Source organism: Brassica napus, chromosome C7 (genome assembly GCF_020379485.1).
Source record: "Brassica napus cultivar Da-Ae chromosome C7, Da-Ae, whole genome shotgun sequence".
Taxonomy (NCBI): Eukaryota; Viridiplantae; Streptophyta; class Magnoliopsida; order Brassicales; family Brassicaceae; genus Brassica; species Brassica napus.
Genome location: NC_063450.1, coordinates 43446494 through 43468850, shown reverse-complemented (window position 1 = coordinate 43468850; position 22357 = coordinate 43446494). Strand labels below are relative to the sequence as shown.

The 22357-nt window shown below is 32.9% G+C and overlaps 2 protein-coding genes across 3 annotated transcripts; one reads left to right on the top strand and one right to left on the bottom strand.

Annotated features, from left to right (window-relative positions):
• Window positions 1–1969: 1969 nt before the first annotated feature.
• On the bottom strand, window positions 1970–4123 carry LOC106409445. 2 transcript variants are annotated; one of them, XM_048761951.1, is made up of 7 exons: window positions 3524–4123; window positions 3355–3436; window positions 3155–3271; window positions 2995–3056; window positions 2779–2893; window positions 2508–2690; window positions 1970–2430 (listed from the first exon to the last, which is right to left on the bottom strand). In XM_048761951.1, the coding sequence occupies exons 5-7, from the start codon at window positions 2878–2880 to the stop codon at window positions 2131–2133; spliced, it is 585 nt and encodes a 194-aa protein (XP_048617908.1). In that variant the 5' UTR covers window positions 2881–2893; window positions 2995–3056; window positions 3155–3271; window positions 3355–3436; window positions 3524–4123; the 3' UTR covers window positions 1970–2130. The 2 variants fall into 2 exon arrangements, with proteins under 2 accessions (XP_048617908.1, XP_013705536.1); XM_013850082.3 differs by lacking the exon at window positions 2995–3056.
• Window positions 4124–15099: 10976 nt separating this feature from the next.
• LOC106410497 (putative protein TPRXL) lies at window positions 15100–16811 on the top strand. The gene has a single exon (XM_013851005.3). The coding sequence runs from the start codon at window positions 15288–15290 to the stop codon at window positions 15906–15908; it is 621 nt and encodes a 206-aa protein (XP_013706459.1). The 5' UTR covers window positions 15100–15287; the 3' UTR covers window positions 15909–16811.
• Window positions 16812–22357: the final 5546 nt, after the last annotated feature.

The following is a 22357-nucleotide window of genomic DNA, read 5'->3' as shown; positions in this document are numbered from 1 at the left end:
TTCCAATTTTTGTTTCATATACCTTAAAAGTCTTCAATTGATTTTTGTTTGTTTTCTTTCTCCAATTACAATGTACAGTTCGACCACTACTAATATCATCAGATAGAAAAGCTTAAACTCCAGGGATGGAGTGAGTATTTGTGCTGGCGAAAACTGATTCAGCCAATAATATAGTGATATATTATAATATTAGAAGGTATGTAAACTCTTCTTTGTTATCCTACGCTAGATATAATTAAGTTGTTGTCAATTGATTATATATTTGTGATAACTGGAAATACATCTTTATGTTTTCTTTACATCATCTTTAATTGGTTTATGGTTCGACCATTTCAAATATAGTGAGAGTAACATAATATTAGATTGATTATCTCTTTTCAATTAGGAATGCACATAATAAGAGAAATTCAAGGCGGGACCACTTTACAATTTTGTCCTCATATCAATATAGAGTTAGTTTATAGATTACTCTATCTGTTTCAAAATGTAATAAGTTTTAATTAAAATGTGTAATATTTAAAAGTTATTACTTTAGAAAACTGTCATTTAATATATAGATTTAATCAATTACACAGTAATTTACATAATTTAATTGACCACACAATATCCAATAAATATAAAGTTACATTGAAATACAAAAACAATTTATATAGTGATACAAAAAATACTTTTAAACCATTATATTATAAAACAAAGAGAATATTCAAATTATATTGAAACATTTAAATAGTAAGAATCAGAAAAGCTGAAATCTAAATGTCGATCATTTACGTCGGTCATGCCTTATACCATCTCCAATGTGTTCCTCTATTTTTTTTCTAAAATAGAGGAATTTCATTGGATTTTTCTCCGATGTATTTTTCTATTTTCTCTCCTAAAAAAGAATATTCTTGATATATTCTTTTCCAAGTTTACAAATAATATTTTTTATTTGTGAAAGTTGAAAACCAGCCCAATTTATTTTAATATTTTATAAAATTATGATATTATTTACACTAAATATTTCTTTACAAACTATTATGTAAATAAAAAAATATAATTATATTTATTTAAATAATATATTTCACTAAAAAAATATTTTCGGTTATAATTGTTTAAGTAAAAAGTTAAAGGATCATTTTGTAAAAACAAATAGATGAGGTGACATGGCAAAAAATATAGTTTCTCATTGGCCGATTATTTTCGCCTACGTGGACACTCTATCTGAGGCTTATATCCTCCAGTTTTAATTAAAATCTGTAATATTTAAAAGTTATTACTTTAGAAAACTGTCATTTAATATATAAATTTAATCAATTACACAGTAATTTACATAATTTAATTGGTCACACAATATCTAATAAGTATAAAGTTACATTGAAATATAAAAACAATTTATATAGTGAAACAAAAAATACGTTTAAACCATTATATTATAAAGCAAAGAGAATATTCAAATTATATTGAAACATTAAAATAGTAAGAATCAGAAAAATTGAAATCTCAACGTCGATCATTTACGTCGGTCATGCCTTAAACCATCTCCTATGTATTCCTCTATTTTTTTTCTCTAAATTAGAGGAATTTCATAACAGAGATGGATTTGTCTCCGATGTATTTTTCTATTTTCTCTCCTGAAAAAGAATATTTTTGATATATTTTTTCTAAGTTTACAAATAATACTTTTTATTTGTGAAAGTCGAAAACCAATCCAATTTATTTTAGTATTTTATAAAATTATGATATTATTTACACTAAATATTTCTTTACAAACTATTATATAAATAAAAAATATAATTATATTTATATAAATAATATATTTCACTAAAAAAATATTTTCGGTTATAATTGTTTAAGTAAAAAGTTAAAAGATCATTTTGTAAAAACAAATAGAGAAGGTGACATGGCAAAAATATAGTTTCTCATTGGCCGATTATTTTCGCCAACGTGGACACTCTATCTGAGGCTTATATCCTCATTTTATTAATTGTTTGATATAATGACTATAAATTTTTAATAAAATCTTAGAGTGGACATTATTTAAAGTTACTGAAAATTGGAAGTATGTTCTATATCATAAACGCAAAATGTTACTACGATACAGAACCAAAACGAAGAGAAATGTTTAATTTCATGGTGGACTTAGTGCTATTATTTGGAAAAACATAACGTGAGTGCCTTGACGATATGCATGGGAGAAACATTTGTTCCTCTATTCCGCTCCATGGTGAAAGCTAAGCTTTGCGGTGGTCTCTGTGGATCATCAACATTCTCACTATTGGACTCCACCTGGTAGGTGTTTGACGCTTCTTGCACAGCACTTGCAGGTCCAATGGTCTGGTCATTAGCTTCAGGAAGATGAGTGTCCTTTGAGAAGGAGTCACCGACATGGTACTTGCAAGAAGCACAATTTTCTCCAGAGATATTGTCACCATGATTGTTGCCCTCACCCTTTAGACAAACAGTTAAATTTATAAGTAGTTTGCTGTTTAATGAGACCCAAGTGGTGAGAATTTTCTATGACTTACATGCAGTGCAAAGGAGGGCCCTGGGTTTCTCTGATTGGGGTCAAAGATTCGGGCGACAGTAAATAACTCATGGAGGAAAGAAAAGTTAACTCTGTAAGCTTGAGATGAAATGTAGCTCTTCCGAACAATGTCTTGGAGGAAGTAAGGGAGGTTATATTCTGCTGGGTCTTGCTCACCATAACCCTGAAGTAAAGCAAAATCCACGTCAACAAATTTCTATTAACTTACATCAAAATTTAGTTGATGCTCGGAGTATGTCGATGTCACTCACAATAGGGTTGGAAACCTCTGTGGCCCTGGCATTGGTGAGCTTAGTGATAGCTGTGTCGAAGGCAACAAAGACAGCCGATTCTTCTCCATTTGCCACCATCATCTCAACACGTTATCTTTAAGAGCATCAAACTTTGAATGTTAACAAATTGGTGGGTAAAAAAAGTCGAAGATTTTTGAAAAGTTTGGAGGTTTAAGATAATATTTAGGAAACAACCTCACAACTCCAACAGCACTTGCGTTAAAACATATAGTGCATGTGAAGGAGGAGACACTGTCCTGAATATGAACTCAATATTTTGTGTTTAAGTGAGTTATATGGGTTTAATGTCCTGAATATTAGAAAGCTTGAGTAGATGTTAAATCAGAAAACGTACTTGTGGGGTGAGGTTAGAACGTAGGCGTTCAACTCCGCTAATGAAACTGTCTCCAGCTTCTGGACTCCACCGTATTCGGTACCACTGGTGGAGTCACTTACGTTTGTCGCACAAAACCTGGTTGGTGGGATGTAAGGAGAGCATGAGAAAGACATATGAGAACATGTTCTGTCCTAATGCACTACAATGAAGGGCCTTACTCATCGAATAAAGTTTGACTTGCTATCACCTCATCGTCAAAGTAGAAGTGTGACCCAGAAGTTGCATTAAGAAAGAGACGACCTACATTACATGTTTCGAAGAGTTAGAGGGCCTTTTATGGAAATCTAAATATATGATATGTTTGATTGTATCTGAAAAAGCGCTTACCTCCAATTTGGGACGGAGGCGTGTTACTCCTAGCACAACGTCCTGGCCTCAACTCGGAAAGGGAGATCTGGGGAGCAGCCATTGTTCACGCCGGTATGTGTTGGAGTTATGAGTAGAAAAAATCAAAGATTCTGTGATAACCATGAAGCCTTGAACGCCTATTTATAGGATCCAAATCCTGAAGAATCCGAAGAGATCGAAGGTTCTGGTGAATTGAGGAGTAGTGGGGAGAAAATTTACTGAGATTAAATGTTGTGTTTATGAATTGAACATAAATCGTGATTCCGTTACTTGATCTCCTGTTACCACGATGAAGAGGATGATATTAAGGTTTCAGGATACGGCCTGTAAGAAGGAGAGTGGTTGCAATGGGCCAGAATCAGATAAAGCCCAACATAAACACCAAAATTAGAGAAAGCCAAGCATAGAGAACTCAAGTCCACAAACAACAAATCACAATACGCAAAAGATTGAATATAGGCCGTAGCTTACGTGGCAAAACATAATATTGGTTGATTTTTCAGTCCTATGTGGACAACCTATATGAGGCTCGTATTCTAACTTTTAATACTTGTTTGATAATTATGACTTATGGTACTGATACTAATACGCTTTTGTTGTTTAAAACCCACTAATCCTAGAGATTTTCTAAATTAGATTAGTGTTGATATGATAGGGGGAATGCGAATTTCGATGAATAAATAATGGGGACATGATTAGACTCCCGTGAGCGGTGGCTTTGGGCTTTCACTAATAACCAATAATTAGGCGCACCTAATTGGCTTTTTCCGCTTAGCTGGAGTCTACTAATCCACTCCCCCAATATATAATTAACTATTCGTTTTACTAGAATAAAATTTACAATATGGTTTTCAGAATTGAAAACACATTTTCATCACAATTCTAAACAAAACAAATGTCTGATCATGTGGCGTACAACAAAACACTTCTTAAGCCACCAGAGAATTTTATTTGGCTTGTAATAAACGATGATAATCACATGACTCGTGTTATATCTCGACTCTATTGTCAGAATCTGATCACCTTTGAAGCCTTGAAGGGATTAAAAAAAAAACTTTTTGGCTTGTTTTCAGGATGCCGTGTATCTCGATGAGTTTCATTGTGTGAATGTGTCATGGTTAGGCCGTTGCTTAAAAGATTTGCTTGTCCCTCAAGTACTTGCCCAATATGACATAACATTGGGCTCTTCATTGTGACTAGTTGATTTTCTTTTGTCAATAACATGAAAATACTTGCAACCAATTTAAAAAAATCCAAACCAATTCAATGTTTACGTAGTAGGGGATAGTATCAAACATGTATAAACATATAATCGGTCCCAATCTACTTATGTTTGTATTAACTATAGATTTTTTTTTTTTTTGAATAAGTAGAGTATATTTTTCTCCGATCACCAATCAGAGTCAACTAGGTTCTGATCCGCGGATAATGTTTCAATATTATTTTTGGAAATATAGATTATATTTTAAAATTTTGGTGTTTCAATCGATTAGAGGTGGAAACTATTATAATTTAATATTAAAATTATTTTTATGTTGATAAATAAAAAGAAAAAATTACGAAAGAGTGAAGTTTTAACTTTTAAGTAAGAATATTTTTAGTTTTCTACTTTTCTTTGTTACTAGTTTCTATTTACAACAATCTTTAAAAATTGTTACATTGTTTTCATATATTATGTTTTCTAAAACATCACATTAGTAATAGTATATTTTAAAAGTGTAACAGATGAACTGTTCCATTTTTTGATTCAAAGTTGTTCATTTATATATATTGAAATAATATAAAGTTTAAGTGTATATTTGTATGTCATATTTGCCATTTAGTGTAGCCATAGTAATTTTTATCGTTTTATTGTTTTGGTTTATTTTTATTATGCGCTTTAACTTTTCTTAAAATATTTTAATATTTTCTAATTGAGAGTTGTTAATGATAGACCATATTGATTTGAATTATTTCTATAAAAACTGATTATATATATAATATTTAATATTTTAGTAATGTGTAGATATAAAAGAAGTTATCATATGAATTTTAACTAACTTAATTTTTTGAACAGAATGATTACTACTCTTAACTATTATATTTCTTTCTGTAGCATATTTTTAGTTTCTATTAGTGATTTTTTTTATTTGGTTTCCATAACATGTACTCTTTGGTAGAATTCATTGAGTTAGTAGAACTTAGTTTTTTGGTTGGTATTTGTAGATTTTTATGAAACTAATCAGCGCTTTTACTGTTTTTTCGTTTAATAGTTTTTAGTTGTATACTCCAATATATTTTTATATGTAGTAACTATTTTTAAAATAACGAGGATACATAACGATTAAAAGGTTATATCAGCTAATCACATATTCAAAAGAATGATTAAAAGTTAAAAACTTGACATAGCTTTATGAAGGTAATGGATATTTGTGTTTCTGATTTGTTTCTATAGAAGTTGTTTTTACTTGGTTTATGTTAACTTTCTAATGAGTTAGTATTGATATCGATTTAATTTTAACAAAGCTTATTTTGAACAAAAATATGTAGCTATATTTTCTTATTCGGTGTATTAGAAGCGTATGATTTTATAAATAAAAATGAGTATGCTTAATATAATGATTACTCGAGTCATTTACAATGTACATTTTAAATTGTAGTTTTAAAATTACCTTTTTACTTTAAAGACAATTTAGGCTCTCTATACACGAAATCAATGGTAATTAGAAAGATACCCGCTGCACCGTGGATTTTATTTTAATACGGAAACACCCCTACACACCTAAAGGACATCTATAATGTACTTGTAGATTTGCTGCAGAGCCTATACCCTTAGACGATAGGGGCAAACGAGCTTAGTGTAATTACCCACTTTTTTACTTATTTATGCTGTATGTAGAAGTATCCTTTCATTTACTCAACAGTCTCGTTTCTTAATTCTCCTTCTAGGTCATCTCTTTCCTTTGAATCACCAAACAGTGCACACCAGCCTGAGATGGGTGAGCTGTGTTTACCGGAGCGCATGTTTGCCGCCGGCGAAGAACCCAACGGTGAAAGGGTTAACACATACCACAAACCCAAAAGAATCGAGTCTATAATTGAGGCTCTTGACCCCGACGAAGTAGATTTCTTGCGGAGCACCACGTTTGGGAAGATCATATCACAAGCCGAGAATCCATCGTTCTCTGGTAGTTTTGGGCAGTTCGTCATTGTCCACATGCTTAGAGTGAAGAAAAAATACGAGATTTGGTTTCTGTTCGCTGGAAGACCTATCAGGATGTCCCTGCACGAGTTTGCTCACGTTACTGGGCTCAATTGCAAGAAAATTCCAATCAAAAACACCAAAAATAGAAAGAAGAATCCCATTAACGAGAAGTTATACTGGGGAGAACTCTTCGGATCCCTCAAGTTTTGCCTCGTAGATCTAGCAGTTGAGATGCTGAAGAAAAGGGGTCAAGGACCGTGAGATGCGACTGAAGTATGCATGCCTTGCCTTTACGTCGTGTGTTCTTCTTCCGACTTCTCATTTCCCCCGTATAATCCCAGAGCACGTTGAAATGATTAGGGAAATGGATGAATTTCTTGCCTATCCATGGGGTCGAGTTTCGTTTGAAATGCTTGTTACTGGGATCAAGAAGAAAGACGAGATTCTACTCTCACAGGCCAGTGTGGCTTTGCCTGGGCTCGTTGACGCGATCCAGCTTGTAGTTATTGAGTCGGGATTCCGATTCAGAATCAGGATGTAATGAGCCTCAAGCAGAAGAGGGAGAAGAGAAAGATGCTACTGAATCAACTACACCTCAATCGCCGGTTAGATACTGTGTAAATCCAGCACACGTTAAAGCTCCAGACGAGGAAGCCAAGGTTAGTACATGAGATTGATGGTTTTGGTAATTAGTATGTAGGTGGAAGCAAATATCATAAAACAATTCCTAATTCGACGTTAATAACACATGAACAAATACACTATTACTAGTAGCTGTATCTTTGTTAAGTAACCTGCAATATCATATAATAGCGGATACTCTATGCAACTAATACATACTTAGCAACCGCCTGTATGAATCATCGTCACATAGCTGCTAAGTTTATCAGTGTCCCATATTTTTACAACTAATTAAGTTTTAACGGTGTCATGTACTCTTACACTTAACTGCTACGTTTTGTGTTACTGATGGTGCTCATGAATTCGATTGTCTCTATTTTACAGGTTGAGCCGATATCCATGTTTGAGGACACCACACATTCCCCACAAGACCTTGTTTGGGATGATGAGGCTGAAGATGATACTGTCGACAACATGGTCCGTCTAATAAAAGAAAGTAGCGTTTTCAAGAAAACAACATGACTCGTACCCTGTATTGTATTCAATGTCGATAGCTTTTTGAAATTGGTGTTAACTGCTAATAGTAGATTACGTATATGATACATGATGAGAAAATACTCTCGGCTATAACAGTTTCCATTATATGGCAAGTTTTATTGTAACAGTTAAAATTGTTACTAGATGGCAATTGGTATTGTAACATGTTCTATAATGATAACTTGTTTTATTATCTGGCAAGTTGTACTGGAACAACTATGAGTTCTACTTAGAGTTTAACCATGATGATATATGTATATTGTTACATGTCCTATCGTGAAGCTGATGTATAAATAAGTTCCGTAGAAGTATGTGTTAACTTTGTGGACTTGTGCAAGAGGAAGAACAAAGAGAATATGTGGGTGGACCAAATCACGACTATGCAAGCATTTCCTAGATCTGAGTTATCGTTTATGAGTGATGTTGGCATCATACTCACTGGCGGAGAGAATGATTTGTTGAATGCTACACCAGAAGAAAATGATGTCTCGCTAATACATTATATATTCATGTGATATTATCTGCTAAGTTTTATATTATACACATTAATTATTTGTTATCCTTTTACATGTAATCACTCACAAAGACGTTGTCTCTAACACATATCTTACTGATTACTATAACACTTAGTGACGCTACAAAATGTTAACCAGGAATAAACCATTTGTCGGATTGTATATTAGTCCCATCAGTCATACATAACTGAAGAAGAATAATTCCCCGTATATATTTCCTCATCTATTTTCCTTATGTTTGACCTCCAATTTTATATGCTTTCGAAACTAATAGGACAACTTTATTCTTCATATTATCAGTTAAGTGACAAATTATAATCATGTCCTTTTTCTGTCCAATTAACTGGAACCGTAAACCAATATATTTGGCTGGTACTTATAGTGTTAGATGAGATATAAAATGTTAGAGTCTAATGTTTGATGATATAATCAATGTTAGTGTCTAAATTTACTAGTAAACGATAACAATATAAGTAAGTATTATGGTATGTATTATCTTTTATTTGATATATCCGTATGTACGACCAAAGGCAACTGATATACCATATGTTAAATGATATATTTTCAGGTTAACACTTTGTATTGTCTACTAAGTGATGTAGTAGTCACTAAGAAATGTGTTAGCGACAATGATTTTATAAGTGACTCACATGTAAGGAAGATAACAAATAAATAATGCGTACAATATAACTTAGCAGATAATAACATGATTAATTATGATGGTTGGTATTTATAATGTTAACTGATACACATAATTTTATAGGGTAAAGTTAGATAATATATAGAATATTAGTGTCTAAGTTTACAAATAATCTAATATGCTTCATTAAGGATTAGTAATATTTATATATGATTAGAAAACGCATTACATTTCAATCATATTAATGTTTAGATCTGTAATTGTTCTGAAATGTGTATAGCAAGGACTAACAAATAACAATTTTGTATAGTCCCCAAGCCAACTTGCAATCTCATCATATATAACAAATATGTGGTGTAGAAACCTACTGGGAGGGTGCGAGAATCAACCAAATTGTGTGGTGGGGAATGAAGCTATTGACAGACCTACAAAAGAACAGTGACATATATTTCTAGAAGAGATATCTAAGAAAATCTGCAAGTGATTAAGCTTTTTGACAACAACGTGGCTTAAGTATAGGGACATTATCGGTAGAACGACACAAATTTGGCTACAGCGATTTGAGTTTTTAGGCGCGTGAGGTATTTTCTTAATTTTGTCTTCTTTTGTGTATTTTCAGCAAATTGTCTCTACTTTAAAATTGACATATAATATAAATTTAGAACATATGAATTTTCTTTTAAGATACAAAAAATTGTAAAATGAATTATTTCATTTTATTAAATTAAAAGGTAATTTGATCTTCTGTGTGTTATTCTTATTTGCCTATTTAAAAAAAACTATTATAATTTGATGGAAAACAATACAATTTAGAAATACATAAATAGTTATATAAACAGATTATAGTTACAAATATAAGAGAATTATAGATATTAACTTTATTTATTTGAGAAGCTAACAACTGAAACATTAGATTTTTTTTTGCATATTTTTTAAAGTATATCTCATATATTTACCATATTCAGAGTGTTGCAAACATAAATAACAAAATATTTGAAAACGAAAGATTAAATTCGTATATTGTTGCAGTCATAATCTCTGAATGTTTTTCTTTCTCCTTCGCTAGCAAAGAAAACAAAAATACAAAAACAGAGTTCTGTCTTTATGACACCTCAAATGTCCAAGCACAACCTTCCACTAAGAAAATATTCTTCCACATGTTGTTACAAACCGGTGGTGCTCTTGATGGATTAGTAACCCTTGAAGGTTTTTTCTTACATTTTTGTGCCTCTAATCTTTTACCCAGCCACCTGCTTTGTCATTAATCTCCACGTTCCTCAATCTTCTTGCTTTCTTTTTCTTCTTACCATCACTCTTGTCTTTTACAACCACTGCCTCTGCCGCAGCCACAACCAACTCTGCTGAAACAGATAATTTTTTTTAAAAATAATCACTCAGCAAAGATGAATCTGATACAAACAAATACTTGTGACATGAACAAAATTGTCTAACAATCACACCCACATTGCATTTCAAAATGCACCTTCAAAGATAGATTAGTCATAGAAATAATGCTAATGAGAAGACCAAATAGATAAACACTCAATTAGAAGTCGTAAAACTTTCACAAATAAACGATCAAACATAGAAATTAAAAATTAACCTAGGAGCAAGGAAGATGCATTCTTTACCTCAAAATTTCTAAAGAGCATTAATTTAGATGACACCCTTGTGTTCAAGCTCTCGGTTCCCTCAGCTGTGGCCAATACTCCAGCCATAGTGGTTTCCGAGATGTCACCCAGTTCTCTGACTAAGAGCATCGCCCGAGCTCCTGTTGTACATTAGATGAATCTGATTTAATATTACTATATATACTCATAAGACGTATCGAACATATGTAGAAGAGCATAAGCAGGTACCTTATAGACTTCTCAAGCAGTGGGTCACCTTCAACAATATTATGGTAAGACTTTGTCAAGACATGTTATGGTAAGACTTTGTCAAGACTGTGTACTTAAAATAAGGATTCGAGTCAAAGGATAACTCAAGTTTGAATCCTTTAGGCTCTTCGGTCATGCACCATCTAAGTGATTTGAGAGCCTAATCAGTAATCAGGCTCTGTGGCCTGACATCAAGGACATTAAGCTACAGTTATTGTCTTCGGAAGTGACATCATTGTTGTTCAAGGCCATCAGCCAAAAACGTGGAACTCCTTTCTCTGCAATGTGTAACACATGGAAACATGTTAGATAGTTTTTTTCTTCTATATATTTAAGGAAAAAAAGACACAGTATTCCTCAAGTTACCATCTTGAGTATCTTCCTCTCCTTGGCCCATAATCCATCTTCGTATCATCTGGAGTTGGTTTGACATCTGGAGTTTCATTCACTGTCTCGTAAGGCTGCGCATACCGAGACAGAATTCAAGAGAAAGTTTAAGATTATATATATATATATATATATATATATAACACTGCTGCTGATAAGTAAGATAAGGAAAATAAAAAATAGAATATACAGAGATGCTCATGGTTTTCCATTGCTTAGATATATTGGTTTTGAATTTAAGAGATGAAAATAACACGGTCCCACATAAAACTTTGAATTTCTCACTAACAATTACCTTGATATACAAAGCTAGATATATCTTTTCATACTTGGCTTCAAGAACAACACAATCAGGAGATATATCCATGTGTTAATGCAATTAGTTTGGGGTTTTGATTCTTGAATAGAGATAATATAGGAATAGAAAATAGAATCACTACCTGTTCGTAGATGAGCCGCATCTGTACAACAATCAGACACTTCCGCCTGCTGTGTGCAATCTCCCGAAAAATGGATGTGGTTGAAGATGATTTTGGTCTCTCCCTACCCGTAGCAACGTCGTTAAAGACCACAATGGAGGGTTCTGTCGTCGTTGATTTTGATGTCTTGTTAGCCATGGATGCGATAGCTGATACTTATTCTTGTATGGGGAGTGAATTTTATTGTGGGAAGCTCAAGAAGGTGAAGAGGACACCTGTTTTGTACTGGAAAATTAATGAAGGAAGATTGATGATTATTATGGGAGAAAGCGTTTCGCCAGAGATCGCTAAAACTGTTGTCGTTAGGTCTTTTTTTGGGAAGGCGGAGAAAAAAGAGAATTTGGGTCACTTAATGGGTGCAGTGAGTCTAAGCTGGGCTTCGACATATTTTTTAGGAAATTCACATCTAGTAAAAATTGTGGATTTAGTTAATTGACATTCTGATGTGTACCATTATTTGGCTCTAAATATTTTAGGTGATTTGACATAATTTAGTAACTTCTAATTTAGTTCTTTTTATATAGTATAGTAGAGATCTCAAACTTAATTACTCAAAGATAATTTTTTCATAAAGTAATCATATAGTTATGAAAAGACTAAATTCTAAACGCATGTGACTCTTGACCCCAAGGCCTCGAGGACTGCTTTAAGACCAGCAGTTGGAACTTCGAAGCAATGTAAGAAGCTTAACCACTTTGCAATTAACTAATCTTTCTTAATTAACACTGGCAGGTAATAATGCACCGAATTGAAGCGACCGGATACTCCATGATTTGGGCTTCTAAAAAATGATTATATTTTCATTGGTCTAACTTGTTTTTCACATTTGTCTAGCTTGCACATATAAGTTCATTAATAATTAATTGAAATAGGTGGTAATAGCCAAACTAGCTATCTTATTTGACTAACCTTGCTAACCTATAGATGTTTGCTACGTAAACCAGCCTCAGTATCAATTAAGATCTGCTCACATTCCAACCTAACTCACTAGCAATGATTAGAGTATGTATAACTTATTTAATATCTCATATACAATAATATGCCAACCAGACACAAAAGCACTGCAACATTAGTATTCTTGTTATGTAATAACCCCAATCAAAATTGAGATTATTATAACCCGTTCATTTTGTTCTAAATTAAGAGACCCTCTGTATTTTGTTTCAACAAACATTTGTGCCATGACATCTAAAGACATTTTCTTTCTCTTGTCACAACTAATTAAATTATTCATGAATATAAATTCAAAAAGACATAATTATTAAAAAGTCAGTTTTCAATTCCTTAAAAAGGAATGATTTTTGATATTCTAAAATTCAGCTGACATTACTTTACACAAATTATGTGATAATGTCTAAATTAAAATCCCAAAAAGGACTGACGGTTAAGAAGATTAGAAAAGAGCATAAGTGGATTTTCCCCATAGTATTTTGGTAAAGAAGATTACGACCCAAAACCTGACAGGCTAACACATAGTGGTGTTAGAGTCACGCTCCCATCCCTCGCAGCTGGGAACATTCATCTCCGCCATGTGCTCATTTCACTCTTTCGCTAGACCATTACTTCACATTTAATATTCTGAAAATAACATTATTACTCTACTATTAAAAATGATGCTTAATTACTCGTTTACTTTTGAAGTAATTAATAACGAGCTAAGGAAGATGCCTCTACAACAAAGAAGATATTTTCATAAGAAATTGTATATAATAATGCTACATATTTTGATTTTGGTTTTGTATCATGGGGACTTACATACTAACGTAAACCGTTGGAACAACATATGATATATATATATTGCATAAATAAGCACGTAGATGGTTCGGTCTGTCAACCAAGAAGAAAACCCAGGACCAAGGCACAATTTCGAAGACCGACTCATAAGTTTGAATCTAGTTTAAATTCCAGAAAGGCGGTCTCTTTAGTTATTAATAAACCTACGTTCGTACTTTATTTGAATATATTTTCTAATTAGTTTATCATGGTCACAAATTGTCATTCAATATATTTCCTAATTGAGTTTATAATGGTCACAAATTGTCAACTTATTCTCGCGTCTTTTTATGCTGGATACGACTTTTTCTTTGCTGGGCTGGACATGGAAATGCCTAGTTGTTAACTTGTTATTATATTTAGGGTTTACAATTTGGAGACACCAAGGAAGCATCTACATTTTACCATAAAAATACTAAGAATGCAAACAAAGAAGGTTCTAATTATTGTAGACTGAGAGTTAGCACTCTTTTTTATATTTGTTTCGATGAAACTACAGACGGATTTAGGAAGCTAAAACATATACCCCCAAATGAATAAAGAACTTAACTTTTTACCAAAAAAAAAAAAGAACTTAAACTGAGTTTTAAGTTTTGAACGCATGCATTTTAATAATTCATACATTCAACCTAATAAACTTGAATATGAAGCTAGCTTTATTCATTTCATTTAGAAAAGGTTACTTCCTATAATTCAATACGTTTTGGTTTTGTTTCGTTATGCCAAACTCAATTTATTATCGGTGTGCAATTGCAACTCGAAGATGATTCTGAACATTATCTATGTTTCTTTGTTTTGTTTTTCCATACCAGCCAAATGTATATGTAAATCCACAGTTAGTTCAAAGAAACCGTGGGCGCGTTTTGGAAGCAAGTTTATATAGATATTGCGGGTCACACGCTCTCTATTGTGGTGGGGGTTGATGATTTTACGCGAGACAGGTGTTGTTGGATCTTTGTTTTGGTCGAAAAAGAAAATACCAAATAGCCAAATTTGCTTTGTTTTTGGTTTACTAAACATAAACATACAAATCAAAATCCCTCAAATGTAATTATTAAAATCTTATTTTATCAATCTGGAATTAGAGCCATTACATCAAGCAATAAATTGCGAGGAGATAAATATAGAAAAAAAATGAAAAAAACTATCAGCTTCAAGAAAAGGTTGTCTTTGTGGGACTCCTTGGGCCAAATGAAAATGAAAACTTGCACCTTGCGATTAGAGAGGACAATGGTAGTTACGTAATTTCCTTCATATTTTTTCTAAAGGGTAGTTTCGTAAATTGAAAGCTGACCTTTTCTGGAATCCGTCTACGTGGCGGCCACTGCAAGTGCCCACAAAAACACTCTGATGAATCATCTCAATCTCAGCCGTTGGATCAGAATCCGATTCTTTTCCGAGACGGCAATAACCAGGCAAGTTGATAAACAAAGAAAAAAAAGATATCCCAAACCCAATCTCTTCTTAACCATGGTTAAGTCAGTTAACCCGATAAACCAAATTTCTCAAAAGGTCACGAACTTTCTCAATAATTACAGAAACGCCATTCATCCTCTTCAGCTATAAATTCGCATTCTGATACTCGCTAGGTTTGCCGAACCAACTGTCCTCCGGGAACCCCTAAAGAGAAAAAAAGCCTAAAAAAATCCTCATCTCTCGCCTTCTTCTTCTTCTTCAAGAAATCTCTTTCCTCTTTCAATTTGAAATTCCCAAAAAAAAAAATTAAAATGGTGTTTAATTCTTCTAAAGCCAGATCAAGCGGGCCGGTGCTACGCTCTGTATCACCGTCCGGTCGTTTCTACGGCGGCGTATCATCTCCGTCGTCATCAGGTTTCGCTTCCTCAACGAGCTCGAGCTTCTCGTCTACATCCTTTTTCAGCAACAGCCGTCAGCAGCATCATCCCCACCACAGATCCGCGTCTCCCACCCGCGTTAACCTCTTCACATCAACGCCGGTGAATCAGTCGTTCTGTTACTCGATCGATAACAGATCCGTTTCCCCCAATCAATCCGTCGCCGTTTCGAAGCCGAATAAGATCCCCGATTCGAGGAGGAGGTGTATGTGTTCGCCGACGACTCATCCCGGATCCTTCCGGTGCAGCTTGCATAAGAACGTGGCGAATCCGCACGGTCAAGGCTCGGCGGCGACGTATTCGACTAACGGTTTGAACATGCGTAGATCGGCGATGACTAATTCGCTGGTGAGAATCGGTGGCGTTGAAGGTGAGTGGGTGAGAAGAGCGTTGACGACGCTGATAAGGCCGTCTTCGCATCAGCTCAAGAGGCGATCTGCTTATCAGCCGAGGCCTAGCAGGCTATCGTCTATGTCGAAGGCGGATGATGTCTGATCTGGTTATCAGGTTTGTTCTTGTTTCTGAATCAGCCACAGTTTCTGGATAGATCCCGCGATGAAGTCTGGATCTGAAGCGAGTTGGATCTGCGCGGATGGGCCGGGTCAAACCGGACGGAGATATGTAAAAAACGGAGACTGAAACGACACCGTCTTTTAAGACTTGTTATGTTGGGTGAAGATGAGATTGTACCTTAGTACTCATATGATTATCGAAGCAGATAATGTTTCCGTAACCAGAAAATATCTTAGAACAAATTAAAAAAAAAAAAAACCAACAGCAGTGTTGAATTGCGTAATTAAAACTGGATATGGAACAAGGGACTTGATATGTTTTTTGGAATCCCGTTTGAGATTTGCGTTGTTTGCCTTAACCGTTATCTGTTCCGTCAACGTTCTCTACTGCCGTAGACCCGTTCCGTTTGCCGTTAACCGTCGTCGTGTGGCTCGTTACGTGTTACGTTATGATTCCCAGGTATGTGTTGTTCGTCGTGTGTGAGGTACGTATCGTTTATTCATTTTTTTTCATTTGGTTAATTCCGTTTTTTTTTTCCTTTTGAACGGTTGATCTGTTTTGTTGTTGTTGTGTTAACGTGTTTTTCAGGTTTCGTACGAAGGGGGAGAAAGAACATGACTTAGGCTAACCGTTACATTCAACACTAGTTTTTGTGGACTTTGAACATAAGAAGAAACTGGACTGTAAGAAAAAATCAACATTTTGACCTTGGTACATTTATGTGGGACAATAAGAAGCTCGAAAGAACAAAGAAAATTAGTATCGCATTTTGTGAATCATAGACCTAAGTTTTCGAAAGGAGATTCTTGAAACCACTAAGGCGGGTTAACATGGCACTAGAAAAACTATTCGAAGAAATCAATGTACAAATCTGAAATTCATATACAGCTCAGGTTATTATGGAAAACAGCACACAACATGAATTAAATTTAAGAAAAATAACTAGAATTAGAATATTAAGATATCAGCAAAAAGAAAAGAAAAAAAATGTAAAAATAGTGGCAGAGACACGTCTTATATCTGGAGGGGGTATTTTAAGCATCGGTCGATCCATAAATCACCCTGATTAAGATTATAAATACTGTACTTGCTTAGCTTTGATTTGTTTGATCAAATCAATATTATTTTTCCATATCTCTCAAGTACGATGAGTGAGCTTCTTCTTCTTATCTTTTCACCACGGTAGATGAGGCCTTTCGCTTCAACAAGGGTTGTGAATCAGACACGTGAACTGAAAAGCTACATCATATTCTTGTCGATTTTTTTTAATATATTTAGTTTTGGTCTTTGGAACGGATTTGAAATCTGGAACCTATGCAATAGATATCGTTGTGTATAAGCACTGTGTTTAGACGAAATTGCCGATATTTATTTTAATATAATGAGACAACATATTAACATAAACTAATAAAAATGAATAGTTTAGGATTATAATAACAATGCAACCAATTCCTTATCAACATGAGAGTTGTATTCAAAGATAAGATCCAACCGACCTCCTAACAAAAGCAACAGTAGGTGGCTGATCATGTAGACTGGACCTATATGCCAACATAATTTAGATGCGCCAAGGCTAAAGAGATGCAGTTACAGTACACGGGTCGCGGACGAAGAAACCGCGGTAGAGGAAATCTTGGACGCAGAAGCGGCTAAGTGTATTTTATCCTACCACTTGTCTTAAGTGATTCAAAACTGATGTTTTCGATTGTTTATGGGTTTGTTATTATTCACTTGTTTCGTAAAAGCTTGTTGGACTTTATGATTTCGATCGGTTCCTGTAACTGTTTTAATAATAATAATATTAAAAAAAAAATTTAGATGCGCCATTATTTTCTTCCCAACGTATACATCATCCGTGGGTCTCTCTCTCCCTTTTACTTTGGCCTTTCTATCACAAGTTTTAACGTTGAGAGAGAAAGAGAGAACACATAATTCTTAAGAGGTCTTTGAAACATCAAATCATATTTTCATTGTTTTTTACTCCGAAAAGAACCAAAATTTTGGTTGATTCTTTTCAGAAATTTTGCTTTATTAAAATAGTTAAGAAAATTAATAGTACATGATGTGGAATGGATGCTATCAGTTTCTAATCCACTAGATAACAGCTCAGCACAAACTAAGCAAACCACTACTTGTCTACTCACTTGTCCTAATAAAATGTACAGATTAATACTTCCCTCCGTTTCATAAAAAATGTCACACAAATTAAGAAATTGATTGAAATACATTAAAGTTCATATTAATTACACATATTCAACCAATAATATTTGAGATAAATAAAATTATTTATAAAATCAATGCATTTATAATTAATTTTAAGCTGAAAGTTGCATTGAAATTCTAAAATAACACTTTTTTTGTAACAAGAAAAAAAAAATGCTAAAGTGACATTTAATATGAAACAGAGAGAATATTTATTTTTATGTAGTATACGACATAAATTAGATGTACATATAAAAGTTATAGAGAAATTTTCTAGGATAGCCATTTTTAAGTTTTTGTCACAAAACTAGCATTCAATGAAGAAAATGACCAAAATAAATTTTATTAAAGAGTAAAAATGTATTTGGGGCAAAGATACACGGTTCTTAGGAGCACATTTAGAGTCAAAATTTTTGTTGCTCGTAAATTTTAATGTTAAGAATTAGAAGCACATAGTTGTAAACATGTTTTTTTGGTTGAATAAAATTTTACATTCATTCGAAAAAATGTATTTTTACCCTAAGATTAACTAATCTAGAATTAGGGTTTAGAGTTAAGGGGTAGGGTTCTGGGGATAGGGTTTCAAATTTTAAAAAATAAAAATTTAAAAATTAAAAATTTAAAATAAAAATGGATTATTTTAGTCATTTTCTTTTTTGGACGCTATTTTTGTGACAAAAACTTTTTAAAAAAGCTATCTGAGAGAATTGTCCAAAATTATATTTCTTTGGTGACAGTTTTAGCACTTAAGAGCATGTTTATCTGGGGTCTTTAGTGAGGTTCTTAGTGCGTGGACCCCCACAAAATCCTTAAGGATCGGTTACAAAAACTAATAATTAAGAACCGATTTAGTGAGTTTTTTACACTGTTTGCGGGTCCCACTGACTTGTGGCGGCCCACAATTAGTTTGTTTTTTAATTTTTTTTTTTTAAAAAAAAAACCTAAGAGTTTCTTAGGGATAAATATGCTCTAAACGCCCTTAATAAGTACTGTCTTAGCTGAAAAATATTTGAACTGATGGGCTTGTCCAACCAATGATATAGCTTGCCCTGCAATAGATTATCGTGTTAATTGCTATCAGATTTTTGTTAACGTTCAACTATCCGAGTTTAAATTTGATATAATGGGTGTCCATACCCAAGGTAAAATAAAGGATAAAAGCAACCGAGTAATAGATATGATCGGATAATGTCGGTTATAATGATGTCAGGCGATAAGTTTTTGCTATTTACATACATTCATGTACTTTTTATTTGTCCAAACGAAAAACAAAGCAAAAACAAAATCTATTAGGTTTAGTGACGGAAAATAGGCGTTGGGATGTGAAAGGAGCCATGACCCCATGATGACCCACAAACCACAAGAGTTCAATGACACCACATGTGATGTCTGGTGAGGCCACAAAGAGATAAGGTTTATTGATTTTATTATGGTTGGGTTTGGCCATTTTCACCACCAAGAGTCAAATCCTTTGAACGTAACGTTTTTTCATGTTTTGGAGGCATTACTTTTAAGGTTTTATCCTTAGAAGTTATAAGTTACAACTCTTGCGTATGTATGACCTGCGTACAAATATTTATGATCAGGTTTAAACATTTCAATCACCTATTTTTAATCGATATATCATGTTGTTGACAACTCTATGTGACTATGTCATCCCCTATATATTAATCCTAGAGCATTACAACATGTTTTCGTAGCTACGTGTCATAACGAGAATGATTCTTAGAATTGTTAGAAAAATAAATTGGTCCATATAAATCTATACTATGCTTTTTATTAAACTAACTATCAAATTAATTAATAGTGTAGAAAATAATATTTTTTTCTTTTCTTAAATAAAAGCTACGGAATTACCTAATATAGTTAACATATATATGACAATTAATGATTATGAATAATACATATTTGATAAAAATATTTTTTACCTCTCTCTTTTTTGTTTAATTTATACTATTAAAAGAAATTAAACAATCACATTAATCATGTAATAAAAACAATTATATTTTTTTCTTATATGTTATATTTAAAATTTTTAAAAATGACTATTAATTACTAAAAATGGTAAAAGTCTCACATTAAAAAATTTGTGATCAATGGTTTAACTTTTTTTTTGTTCAAGCAAGATACAAATGATCATATATCATAGGGTGGGCGTTCGGATACACGTTCGGGTTTGTATCAGATATTTCAGTATAAAGGTATAGAACCCGTTCAGGTATTTCTACACTTCGAGTCGGGTTCGGATATTTTGGGCCGGGTTCGGATATTTAAATTTTGAAGAAAAAATAAATATATAATTCATTGTTTAAATTTTTTATATTTAAATTATATTTTAAATTAATTGTTTTTTAATTTTTAAAAGATTAAACTATTAATAGGTTTGGAGATAAAACTTTAAAAATAGAAAAACACTAATTTAGTTGTTGTTTTGAAATTTTAGATGCAACTTTTGTTAATGCAATAAACAAGAATTTGATATGTATTTTAAGTGAGTAGCAAATGATTTTGTCTATAATTATATGTATATTATCTAATTTTGAGCAATAAGAATCATTAATATAAATATTATGAATAAAATGAGAGAAATAAACTAGAAATATAGAGTTAAGTATACTTATGTTTGGTTATCTTCAGATATCTATTCGGGTTCGGATATTACCCGTTCGGATTCAGATATTGTCCGAACTGGTGAAATAAGTAATTTGTTTTGTTGTTATAATTGGATGATTTTTAGACCGAGCTGGTGAATATATACTCGACAAACATTTATATTTTGAGTCTGCACTTATATTCTATAACAACTTGATATATTAGATTTGAACACTAACCTGTTAATATAGTTTGCCGTTGATTTTTTTTTCAAATTTTGATTCTTAGATATGTATATGGTGTGAAACTAATTTTTACAGATTTCTATTTTTTTTAATTGACACTTATGTAATTCACTAAATCCATAAAAAGAAGTTAAAAAAAGAAACTTAACTCGTATCAATGAAGTAAATAGGAGAACGAAAACACAATTCTATAGAGGTAGAAAATAAAATCACTTATGGAGAGTCAATAGTAAACAAATCGAGAGCAGAAAACCTAATCTCATTTCATCATTTTACAATCGATGTTGCCTATTTGGTTTTGGTGATTTGTGTCAGCCGCAAAACTTAATTTCTTTTTATGCATATGAAGTCTTAAAAATAATTAAAATGAGATGTAATACGTTAACTCTTCAACAACGATGATATATTTAAGAGACAAATATTTTTATTCATCATTTTATAATCGATAAAGATTGTAGTGTTGTATCATGTTAAAATCATTTCATAAAAAAATATTATAAGAACTCACCCATCCGCGCGGGTTATCATCTAAGTGCATCTTATAATAAAATAAAACTTGACATCTTTTTATTTGATAGTTAATTAACTTAAAACAGTTTTGGACCTTTTGGTTTATTAAGAAGTTCACGATCAAAACATTTGTTTAAATCAACACGTAACATTTTTGGATTTATTTATTTTTTAATAAAGTGAAAAGCTTATTGGGTATGTGTGTTGTGGAAACTCCAACGGATCACGGTAGTGAAAAGCCCATCTATAAAAAGATGTATCAGGAGAAAATTGTTGGACATTGGGCTTTTAAATTAACACGTATTTACAAGGAGCACTAATCTTAATCGAAATCAAAATTATAAATCCTCACCCTAACATCTTTATCTAATAAAAAAATAAAACAAAATCCTAACCTAATGTTATTTAAATAAAGCATCCCAGTGGGTTATAAATACAAATCAGGTTGATGGGAAAGACATACCAGACGAAAAACAATCTATAAAGCATTAGATCCCCAGTTTGTTGTTGATCATGGAACCCGGACTGATCGTCCTCATCGTCTCCATCAGCGTTATATGCTCTATATTAGTTATAGGTATGATATACGACTGCATAACGATCACGAAGAGTCGTCGAGTAGGTCGTGGATCTCATGGGAGTGGACAGGAAGTGCAATATGACGACGAGCTTGGTCTCGCTCATCAACCAAAACCCACCCAATGATTGAATATTATATTTCACTTTTGTTATTAGGGTTTCTCATCTTGAGTTTGTTTTGTTTCATTAGTTTTTTTACCTTCTCATTGTGTGTTATTATTTTACTTAATTGAGAGATTATCGTTCTACTTAAAGAAAACATGTGCTTTTCTGTGCTTTCCCCCAACACATGAATAAAGATTG